The following is an 11,856-nucleotide window of genomic DNA, read 5'->3' as shown; positions in this document are numbered from 1 at the left end:
AACTTAGGTTGTTAGCAGTCAGAGTTCAAGTGGAAAGATATGGAAGAAATTATGGCATTTTTAGTTTTTTTTACCTAGCTTTGATTTTTTAACATCAAATGGCGGAAGGAGGAGAAGAAACTGATTTAGTGGCGGAGTTTCTCAAGAAGGACATTTCCGGACAAACTGGGCATAGTAAGAAATGGCCGGCCAACCCCACAGCTAGCAGCCCTGACCCAGCCAGGAAAAGGATTTGTGCGCCACTTTCAGTCCGCAAACTATGAACGGTATTCACGGTAAAGACCACGAGAAATTAATGTTTCTCTTCCTCCTCGACCCCCAGCAGTTTGAGGCATATCGGAAGAAATTCCCGGATTCGGCCTTCTCCAACCTAACGCAGAGTCACGGATGTCTGCTTTTGTTTTCTTTACATCTGCAGTGTGTTAATTTGCCCATCGTGTCGTTTATGGATGTTGTTCCCTGATGTAAATAATATTTGAATGGCCCTTGCTCTTTAGTGTGTGCGTTGCTGGATTGTCATGCTTTGTTGTAAATACATGTGACTGGTTCTTGTGAGTTAGCTCTTGTCATTGTGTTAATTACATAGATTTTGACCATATGCATTGTCCGTTAATGACGAAGCATCCCGTCCTGCGTGGGTTTAGGGTCCGGATAATTGAATCTGTTTGGGCTGTTTTCTTTTACAAAGCAAGAATGATGGTCTGGAGAAATGGGGATTGTGTGGCGATTGCTTAGCCCTGTTTGAATCAGTAGGAACAGCTAAACGCTGCGGGGAGAATGCAGCGTGAGTTTGTGCGTGTTGTTTTCCATACTAAGCTAGTTTAGCATAGCCTCGCAGAACATACGTGCCTCAGCTGTGTTTTGTTTAGTTTCCGGGGTCAGACGCTGACCCGGAAACTAAACAGACAGACAGACCGGTGTCTCCACCGAAAACATTATATTTACCACAATTTAAGCTTCTGCATTTTACAAATGCACCAGTATTATTCAAACGTATTGTTCGGTTTGTAAGCCTCGTACCGAATGGTTTAATACGAATACGTGATGTTACACCCGAGAAACAAATAACCGTAGCTGTGGCGCCATCATGAGGTTATTAGGTGGTAAGACAGCAGTGAAGGCCCAGCTATAAAACTACTACTTTATACTTCTACTACTACCACTACTACTACTTTATACTTCTACTATTACTCTATACTACTACTACTACTACTACTACTACTTTATACTTCTACTGCATACTTCTGTTGTAGTTTTCTGTGTCTTTGTAGTATTTAGTACTACTGTGATTGTACAGTTAAAAGAGACGTTTCTTTGTGTTATTGTTGCTTTTATTTCAGTAAAAGTTTCACCTGATGAGACGAGCACCTCATACACAGGGGAGGGTACTAATATATAATATATACAAATATACATATATTATATATAAGGAAGACGTTCTGATTAAAGTGTAAAACATGCTTCATGCTTGAAAATGAGAAAGGATGTAAACATGCAGCTGACATCAAAGAGTTAATACTAAAGAAACAGTCCAAACATGCAAATAAGACGTTTGTTCCTTATTATTAATATTATTATTATTTATGACACAAACCTTGATTTCTAAACACAAAACAGTCAAAGACAGAAGATGATTAAAACTGATTCATTAAGGTTTTATTTTCATAAATCAATTATGAAATCAGCTTCAGATCCTAAAACGTTTCTGTAGGAACTCGTTTAATAAACGTTTAATAAACGTCACGTCCAGTAATTTACTAATAATTAATGATTCATCTTAAAGTAAATAGAGATTCATACCAGAGACTATTTGTGTTTAAATATTAATCTGATTTAGTTTATTGAACTCTTTCAGCTGTAATTGTTTGTTTGTCTTCAGGCTCTTTAGGTGACGACTAAAATCAAACTGCATTCTGGGAAATCAGCTTTTCATCCACTAAACATCTTGAACTCTGTGTCTTTGTCTACAAACCCCTCTTAAAGGTGAAAGAACATCATCATTTAAAGAGACAAACATTAGTGAACGTTGGTGAACGTTGTGTGAACGTGTGTGAACGTTGGGTGAACGTTGAGTGAACGCTGTGTGAACGGTGTGAACGTGGGTGAACGTGGGTGAACGTGTGTGAACGTTGGTCAACGTGTGTGAACGTTGGGTGAACGTTGGGTGAACGCGGTGTGAACGTGGGTGAACACTGTGTGAACGTGGGTGAACGCTGTGTGAACGTGGGTGAACGTTGGTCAACGTTGGTCAACGTGTGTGAACGTTGGGTGAACGTTGGGTGAACGTTGGGTGAACGCTGTGTGAACGTGGGTGAACGCTGTGTGAACGTGGGTGAACGTGGGTGAACGTTGGTAAACGTTGGTGAACGTTGGTGAGCGTTGGTGAGCGTTGTGTGAACGCTGTGTGAATGTGGGTGAACGTTGGTGAACGTGGGTGAACGTTGGTGAACGTTGGTGAACGTTGGTGAGCGTTGTGTGAACGTTGTGTGAACGTTGTGTGAACGTTGTGTGAACGTTGGTGAACGTTGGTGAACGTTGTGTGAACGTTGTGTGAACGTTGTGTGAACGTTGGTGAACGCTTCCCTGAGTCTCTGCTGTCACCTGGAAACACAGTGAAGGTTTACCATCACAAACAGCTCCGTCTTCTTCTTCTCTGGTGGTAAATAGGTTTCTTCATGTCGTCTCAGAGACTGTCTTGTCTGTCTGTCTGTCACAAAGGTTAACTGTATCAAACAGGAAGCAGCAGGTCTTCTCATAAAGTCCAGCAGGTAGCGGGGGTGGGTGGGTGGGGGGGTGGCTGTGAGGTGGTCTGTATTTTCGCAGCAGAAGAAGCAGCAGCAGCAGCAGCGGGCGGAGTCTCAGCTGACCCCGCCCCCCCACGGTGACGCTCCACAGTTCAGACTCGCCGCTGACGGTCTTCAGGCGAACTTCTTCTTGGTGGCCGTGAAACGCTCCATGTACTGAAGGGGGAACAACAGAGACCATCAGAGACCATCAGAGACCATTACAGACCATTATAAACCATTACAGACCAGTATAAACCATTACAGACCATCAGAAACCATCTGGGACCAGGATAAATCATTACAGACCATCAGAAACCATTACAGACCATTAGAAACCACCATACACCACCAGAGACTATGATATCCGTTGCAGTTTTAAGTGAGTGATTACAATCACAGACCTGCTGTGTGCTCTATAATCTCCCTTTATCTCCCACAGACCCTGAATGCATCGTAACAGGAAGTGGTTCTGACCTTGTCGTATCCCTGCAGATCTCTGAGGTCCTTCACCTCGAACAGGTTCCCCTCCACTGAGAACAGGGACACCTGGGAGTCCCCCAGGATGGACTGAGGGATGGAGGACAGCTCCAGGCAGTTCTCCTCCAGACGGAGGACCTTCAGACGAGGACACAGGGACACGTCCACCGACAGCACCGAGATCTGGATCAGGAGGAGAACCGGATTACTTCAGACCTGGAACCTAGACTACTGACACCTGTGGTTGTTGGTTTGTTTGAGTTAATCTTCATACAGGAGAACGTTGTGTTCTTTAGTCTGTGACACTGAGACCTGTCCATCACAGTGTAGCCCCGCCCCTAAATTATACCCTGCTTTATGGTCTATTAGAGACCTGTCAATCACCGTGTAGCCCCGCCCTAAAGCATACCCTGCTTTATGGTCTATTAGAGACCTGTCAATCACCGTGTAGCCCCGCCCTAAAGCATACCCTGCTTTATGGTCTATTAGAGACCTGTCAATCACCGTGTAGCCCCGCCCTAAAGCATACCCTGCTTTATGGTCTATTAGAGACCTGTCAATCACCGTGTAGCCCCGCCCTAAAGCATACCCTGCTCTATGGTCTATTAGAGACCTGTCAATCACTGTGTAGCCCCGCCCTAAAGCATCCCCTGCTTTATGGTCTGTTTGACTCTAAATGGGCCATAATTTACTAAATGAACATCATGCTGTATTGAAGAAGACTTGAAACTAGAGATTGAGACCATAAACTCATGTTTACAATGTTTACTGAGGTAATAAATCAAGAGAGAAGTAGAGTCATTTTCTCATAGACTTCTATACAACCAGAGGAGTCGCCCCCTGGTGGACACTAGAGAGAATGCAGCTTTAACACGTGACGCTTTGACTTCACTTTAAAGAACCAGAGGTTGATGACTAGTTTGTGCTATTTAAATAAATTATAAATAAAGTTGAGTTGACTCAGTAAAACTAGTTCAAAGACATTTGTTTCATATAATAATGAGAGCAGCTCCTCTGACGACACAGGTTCATAAAATCTGTAAACATGAGCACCGAGTCTGAACCGGACCGGGAGACTCGCGGTACCTGGTTCTGGTTGAGGTTGATCTCGATGGTCTGCAGCTCGGACACGGCTGCGGGGACATTCCTGATCTGGTTTCGGGACAGGTCCAGCAGGTCCAGGTGCCTCAGGGTTCCCAGTCCGGGGGGGAACTCTGAGATCTGGTTCCCGGACAGGTTGAGGGTCCTTAGAGCTCTGAGCTGGCCCAGAGTGGGGGGCAGCTGCTGGATCCGGTTCCCATTCAGACTCAGAGTCTCCAGCTTCTTCAGCTTCCCGATCTCACTGGGGAGACTGGCTGAGGACAGAAACATCCGGAGGTTAATCCGGATCAGAACCAGATGTTTAGAGACCTCATCCAGTGTAGAACTGAACCAAAGCATCAGAACCAGATCAACAACAACAACAACAACAACAACAACAACATCAACAGTTGGATCTCTCACCGAGTCGGTTCCCGTTCAGCGTCAGACTCTTGAGATGCAGGAAGTTCCCGACGGCGGGAGGAAGAACTTCGATCTTATTGGCCGTCAGATCGACGGTCCGAAGGTTAGAGGTGAGTCTCTGAAGCTCCTCTGGGAACTAAAAAAGATGTATTAATATATATATATATATATATATATATATATATAAATATAATATATATATTAGTGCTGGGCAAGTTAACGCGTTATTATCGCATTAACGCATTCATTAATTAACGCCAACAATTATTTTATCGCAGGTTAACGCAGTTTATTTTTTATTATTAAGCGGACATTTTTAACACCAGAACCAGCCGGCAGCGAGCGGTGAACAGCTGTTTGTGTGACGTCTCTTCCGTCTCTTCCTATTTGCTTCACCTACATTCCCCTGGGTCCTAAGTCCCTCCATGTACAGCTTCTTATCACCCTCTATGTACCAACGTACATTTATAACAAATACCACACATATTACGGTAATCAGCGTTGCATGTGTCTGAACTAAATACCAAAAAAAAGAAAAAAGAGATTAATTTAAATTATGTTTTAGAGTTTTTAAAGTGTTTTGTTTGTAATATGTATAATAAGCATCATTTAGTTATCACTACTGAGAATTTAACAAACATAACAACATGACGTAGATAGGTTTGCAGTTTTCAAGGTGTATATTTAAATATCATCTCTTACACACATGAAGATAAAGTTGTGTTATAACTGCTGCTGTGTATAGGGAATACTGCTGTTAACAACAACCTGATGTGTTTAAAGTGTTTAAACCAAATGTTATTGACCTTTTGTTCATATAGCAGTACTTTCAAAATAAAAGTGCTCAATACACTACTTTTGAATTCATTATTGAACTTTGTGCATAACAATGAGATTGATCACGATTACAAATTGTAATCGTTGCCCAGCACTAATATATATATATATATATATATATATATATATTAATATAATATATATATATATATTAATATAATATATATTTATATATTGTATTAATATACAATGTTCATATAAATATTAATTAATATGAGTTAGGGTTAGTTAATTAATACAATGTTAATGTATTTATATATATATATGTGTATGTATGTATATGTGTGTGTATTTGTATGTGTGTGATGCTCTGATCCCAGCGTGTCGTGACTTTAGTGTTTTCCATGTTTTGGTATAAACATCAGATTATTTTCAGGTAAATATTTCAGTGTAAACACGATGACGTCATCACAGAATAGGTGTGTCTCACCTCCTGAAGCCCCTTTGACGTCAGCTGGAACACTCCGGTCTTCTGGGAGGTCTCCAGGTGAGACTTCAGAGCACTGTTCCCCATCTGGACCTGTCTGTCTGTCTGCTCACCTGTGTCTCCGTCTGTCTCTCTGCCTGCCTGCCTGTCTGTCTGTCCTGTCTCTATCTGCCTGTCTGTCTGCCTCTCTGTCTGTCTGTCTCTCTGCCTGCCTGCCTGTCTGTCTCTCTCTGCGGACACACACGCACTGGAGAAGCAGCTCCACTCTGTCGATCTACAGCAGGACGCTGATCTCGTTCATATTAAACCGGAAGTGAGTCTTTAACGGTTTAACGGCTTTAACGGTCCTCCTCTTCTTCTTCGGTGGTAATGAGATCAAACGGTGAAATCACTGCAGAAGAAGAAAACAACAATCTTCAACAACGAGCAACAGGCTGGAGGAGCTAGCTCCATTAGCTCGTTAGCTATGAACATAATATATTAATGATAATAATAGAATATGTTTTAACAATGTTAAGTTAATTAGATAACACACATTAACTAACGTTACACATTATTTTTATGAGCTAACGTTAGCATAGCATCGTTAGCCTGCTAGCAGCTCCACAAACCGGAAGCGAGGCCTTGTTTACTTACATGAAAACATTAAACATGTCGCTTCTGGTCCAAATGTTTAAAGTATTGTTTGATAAAATAAAGTAGAGAGAAGACTTCCTGTCTCTGTGAGGACTGAACGGATGTAGCTGTGTTCCCATTGGCCCACACGGCTGAAGCTGTGTGAGCCAATGGGAACGTCGTCGCCTTTTCTTCTTCTTTTAATTCTTTATTGGCAGGTTGGCAAACAGCTCTCAGGGCGCATTACCGCCACCTACCGGTCTGTAGTGAGAACTCTCTCCAGGAGGAACCTGTGGGAGCTCCATTCCTCCAGCAGGGGGCAGCAGAGCAACATCTGCCGTTAAACCTCCAAATAAACCAAGAAGAAGAAGAAACATTTGGCGGGTTCAGTTGAGCCGATGTAGAGACCTGAGAGAGGGCGTCTTGGTGTATAAACGGTAAGAGGAACCGTTAACGTGTTTCTGAACTCTTTACGGTTCTGTGTGAAGCTTCTCGTCGGTTAACTGACGCTGTGTTACCGACAGGACGCGTTAACCCTTAACCCGGTGTTACGTCCCTACTGGTTTTCAAACATACTGGTTTCTCCTCCATGCGCAGCAGCTGTTTTCTTCCTCTGTCGACAGATTCGTCAAACATTCACAATCATATTGCTGGAGATCTACAAACCACATCTCATATTCATTACGTGGATTACAATTGTATAAGTGAGCACTACATCACAGCCACATATGAAGAAATACATTGAAGAAATTATATTCATGGTAAGATCACAACCACCTGGATTTGAACTCTATTGAGCAAAATAGTAATAAATCCAAAGACGGTCGCGCTACGCGATCCGCCACTTGCCCTGATAGAAGGGTCAGTCATTCAGGTATTCATTCAGTCTCGCCTCCTTAGTGTCCAGGGAACATTTTGGTTTAGGGTGAACTAAAACAACTTCCAAACATATTTATCAATGCTTTTTCGTGAGACTTCGGCTATGCACCACCGACGTTAACCGGGTTAACCCTTAACCCGGTTAACTGACGCCGTGTTACAGACAGGATGGGTTAACCCTAACCCGGTTAGCTGACACCGTGTTACAGACAGGACGGGTTAACCCTAACCCGGTTAGCTGACACCGTGTTACAGACAGGACGGGTTAACCCTAACCCGGTTAACTGACGCTGTGTTACAGACAGGATGGGTTAACCCTAACCCGGTTAACTGATGCCGTGTTACAGACAGGACGGGTTAACTGACTCCGTGTTACCGACAGGACGGGTTAACCCTAACCCGGTTAACTGACGCCGTGTTACAGACAGGACGGGTTAACTGGCGCCGTGTTACAGACACAACAGGTTAACCCTAACCCGGTTAACTGACGCCGTGTTACAGACAGGACGGGTTAACTGACGCCGTGTTACAGACAGGACGGGTTAACCCTAACCCGGTTAACTGACGCCATGTTACCGACATGACGGGTTAACCCTAACCCGGTTAACTGACGCCGTGTTACAGACAGGACGGGTTAACCCTAACCCGGTTAACTGACGCCGTGTTACAGACAGGACAGGTTAACTGACGCCGTGTTACAGACAGGACGGGTTAACCCTAACCCGGTTAACTGACACCGTGTTACTGACTCGTCGCTCGGTAGCGACACCAGAGCGCGTTAACGGATCAGTCATTTTAAAGTTCTCTTGTTGTGTCTCAGACAGAGAGCTGATAAACTAAAGTAATAATATTTAGAGTCTTCATGAAACTCTCTTGTGTTCGGCACAGAGCAAGGTGGAGATGGAGCTCTGCTTTATATACAGTATATATATATGTGTGTATGTATATATGTGTATGTCCTGTTGTTGGAGTCTTCTACTGTAGAACCTTCAGGTAGAGGACGTACGTTTGTTTGTTTAACTAACATTAAAGGAGAAAAACATCAGAATACACTGAAGAAACTAAAACTATGTTTCACTTTATTTACTTTTATTTCTGTTTGTTTCTTTACTTTCTGTGTTTCAGATGCTTCAGTGGGATTTGTCTCCGTTCTCAGTGACTCCAGCTGTCAGCTTGTTGTCCAGATGTGTCTCCAGAGACGTGTTGTCTCAGGTCAGAAGTTTAATTGTTATTATAATAAAAACTGTTAATGACAAGACTATGTTAATATTAATAATAAAGATGTTAATAATAAAGACTATATGTTAATAATAAGACTATGCTAGAGGGACTGAAGCCTCTTAAAGGTTAAACTCAGTCATGTACTTTATCGACTCACTTATTATAATATAAAAATTAAATAAAACAAAAAACACGAGGTCCAAAAAGGTTTCAGTTCTGTAAAATAATGAACGTCTCTACCTGTCCTCAGGAGGAAATAGACTCCGCCTCCTCCAGGCTGAGCCCCGCCTTCTCCTCTCACCTGCATGAGGCTGAGCAGCGAATCAGAACGCAGAGACAGCTGGACCAGGTACGCTTCATTCAAATCCTGTTAATCTGTTATCACATCCTGTTCATGAGCTGAATCCTCTTTTCTTCTTCAGCTGCAGCTTCAAACGGAGCTTCTGCTGACAGAGAAGAAGAATGCTGACGTCACACACTGCTTCTACCTCAGTGAGTTAGTCGTCTTCTTCTTCTACCGTTAAAGTCTTCTTATTCTACCTCAGTGAGTTAAAGTCTTCTTCTACCTCAGTGAGTTAAAGTATTCTTCTACCTCAGTGAGTTAAAGTCTTCTTCTACCTCAGTGAGTTAAAGTCTTCTTCTACCTCAGTGAGTTAAAGTCTTCTTCTACCTCAGTGAGTTAAAGTCTTCTTCTACCTCAGTGAGTTAAAGTCTTCTTCTACCTCAGTGAGTTAAAGTCTTCTTCTACCTCAGTGAGTGAAAGTCGTCTTCTTCTTCTACCTCAGTGAGTTAAAGTTGTCTTCTTCTTCTACCGCAGTGAGTTAGTCTTCTTCTTCTACCTCAGTGAGTTAAAGTCGTTGTCTTCTTCTTCTACCGCAGTGAGTTAAAGTCGTCGTCTTCTTCTTCTACCTCAGTGAGTGAAAGTCGTCTTCTTCCTCAGTGAGTTAAAGTCGTCTTCTTCTTCTACCTCAGTGAGTTAAAGTTGTCTTCTTCTTCTACCTCAGTGAGTTAGTCTTCTTCTTCTTCTACCTCAGTGAGTTAAAGTCTTCTTCTTCTACCTCAGTGAGTGAAAGTCGTCTTCTTCTTCTACCTCAGTGAGTTAAAGTTGTCTTCTTCTTCTACCTCAGTGAGTTAGTCTTCTTCTTCTTCTACCTCAGTGAGTTAAAGTCTTCTTCTTCTACCTCAGTGAGTGAAAGTCGTCTTCTTCTTCTACCTCAGTGAGTTAAAGTTGTCTTCTTCTTCTACCTCAGTGAGTTAAAGTTGTCTTCTTCTTCTACCTCAGTGAGTTAGTCTTCTTCTTCTACCTTAGTGAGTTAAAGTCGTCGTCTTCTTCTTCTACCTCAGTGAGTGAAAGTCTTCTTCTTCCTCAGTGAGTTAAAGTCTTCTTCTACCTCAGTGAGTTAGTCGTCTTCTTCTTCTACCGTTAAAGTCTTCTTATTCTACCTCAGTGAGTTAAAGTCTTCTTCTACCTCAGTGAGTTAAAGTCTTCTTCTACCTCAGTGAGTTAAAGTCTTCTTCTACCTCAGTGAGTTAAAGTCTTCTTCTACCTCAGTGAGTTAAAGTCTTCTTCTACCTCAGTGAGTTAAAGTCTTCTTCTTCTTCTACCTCAGTGAGTTAAAGTCTTCTTCTTCTACCTCAGTGAGTTAAAGTCGTCTTCTTCTTCTACCTCAGTGAGTTAAAGTTGTCTTCTTCTTCTACCTCAGTGAGTTAGTCTTCTTCTTCTACCTTAGTGAGTTAAAGTCGTCGTCTTCTTCTTCTACCTCAGTGAGTGAAAGTCGTCTTCTTCTTCCTCAGTGAGTGAAAGTCGTCTTCTTCTTCCTCAGTGAGTTAAAGTCGTCTTCTTCTTCTACCTCAGTGAGTTAAAGTTGTCTTCTTCTTCTACCTCAGTGAGTTAAAGTTGTCTTCTTCTTCTACCTCAGTGAGTTAAAGTTGTCTTCTTCTTCTACCTCAGTGAGTTAGTCTTCTTCTTCTACCTCAGTGAGTTAGTCTTCTTCTTCTACCTCAGTGAGTTAGTCTTCTTCTTCTACCTCAGTGAGTTAAAGTCTTCTTCTACCTCAGTGAGTGAAAGTCGTCTTCTTCTACCTCAGTGAGTGAAAGTCGTCTTCTTCTACCTCAGTGAGTGAAAGTCGTCTTCTTCTACCTCAGTGAGTGAAAGTCGTCTTCTTCTACCTCAGTGAGTGAAAGTCGTCTTCTTCTACCTCAGTGAGTGAAAGTCGTCTTCTTCTACCTCAGTGAGGTTGTCTTCTTCTTCTACCTCAGTGAGGTTGTCTTCTTCTTCTACCTCAGTGAGTTAGTAGTCTTCTTCTACCTCAGTGAGTTAGTCGTCTTCTTCTACCTCAGTGAGTTAAAGTCGTCTTCTTCTACCTCAGTGAGTTAGTCGTCTTCTTCTACCTCAGTGAGTGAAAGTCGTCTTCTTGTTCTACCTCAGTGAACCTCTTGCACACGACGCCCTCAAATTTCGGGGCTTAGGGGGGTTAGCAAATATCGTCCAAAAAAAATGGTCATATTGATAGCGAATATTGTACATGTGTACATTTTATATACCGGATTAAACAGCAACGTATGGGCAACACTATCATATAAGTCACTTTTTACACACTCCAAACACAACTATACACTACTAATATAAGCAACTAGAAAATGTGGCACAAAACCACATATTTCTGGCCACAAATCTGCGTTTTATTTACTGCGCTTCGATATTGGAACACCAAGCTAACGGCTATACGGCTAATCCATACATCGCCTAACATTAGCATTCGACGCAGAACCCATAAATGCCTTCGGTTTTTCTCTCCGTGAAACCAGTACAAAGCTGTGAGCCAACAACGGCAACACAACAGTTCACTTGACCGGAAAAAATCATTGGTATCTGCTTACCTTTTATGAAGAATCCCAAAAATAACGGCGCAAATTATCCGGTTCAAAGCTAGAATCATTGTTGGCAACTACATCCTGTCTGTTTCTCATCTGTTTCCTGTAGAAGGGGGGTCAATCTAACTTGCTGGACCTGTGGGTGGGTGGTCAGACTTTTGGCGAATGGAATTTTACGCTCGGGGATGCGCGGCACTTTTTGCATTTTTACTCGCTGAAAGTTCTGTCAATCAACAC

The 11,856-nt window shown here is 42.5% G+C and overlaps 2 protein-coding genes across 3 annotated transcripts in view; one reads left to right on the top strand and one right to left on the bottom strand.

Moving 5' to 3' along the window:
* Positions 1-1,309: 1,309 nt before the first annotated feature.
* Positions 1,310-6,820, bottom strand: lrrc57 (leucine rich repeat containing 57). Its single transcript, XM_076085210.1, has 6 exons — positions 6,667-6,820; positions 6,034-6,421; positions 4,767-4,902; positions 4,350-4,618; positions 3,261-3,446; positions 1,310-2,960 (listed from the first exon to the last, which is right to left on the bottom strand). The coding sequence occupies exons 2-6, from the start codon at positions 6,115-6,117 to the stop codon at positions 2,919-2,921; spliced, it is 717 nt and encodes a 238-aa protein (XP_075941325.1). The 5' UTR covers positions 6,118-6,421; positions 6,667-6,820; the 3' UTR covers positions 1,310-2,918.
* The window catches only part of haus2 (HAUS augmin like complex subunit 2), a 6,931-nt gene continuing 1,803 nt past the window's right edge, over positions 6,729-11,856 (top strand). The window contains exons 1-4 of one of the 2 annotated variants that reach the window (XM_076085212.1): positions 6,729-7,082; positions 8,650-8,736; positions 8,996-9,094; positions 9,168-9,237. In XM_076085212.1, coding sequence (XP_075941327.1) covers positions 8,650-8,736; positions 8,996-9,094; positions 9,168-9,237 — 256 coding nt within the window. In that variant the 5' untranslated portion in view covers positions 6,729-7,082. The remainder of the gene's footprint in view (positions 7,083-8,649; positions 8,737-8,995; positions 9,095-9,167; positions 9,238-11,856) is intronic. The other variant, XM_076085211.1, reaches the window with a different exon arrangement.

This window comes from Anarhichas minor, unplaced genomic scaffold (genome assembly GCF_050575085.1).
Source record: "Anarhichas minor isolate MPS153535 unplaced genomic scaffold, ASM5057508v1 ptg000142l, whole genome shotgun sequence".
NCBI classification, from domain to species: domain Eukaryota; kingdom Metazoa; phylum Chordata; class Actinopteri; order Perciformes; family Anarhichadidae; genus Anarhichas; species Anarhichas minor.
The sequence above is the reverse complement of the archived record's forward strand: the minus strand, read 5'-3'. Positions and strand labels throughout refer to the sequence as shown.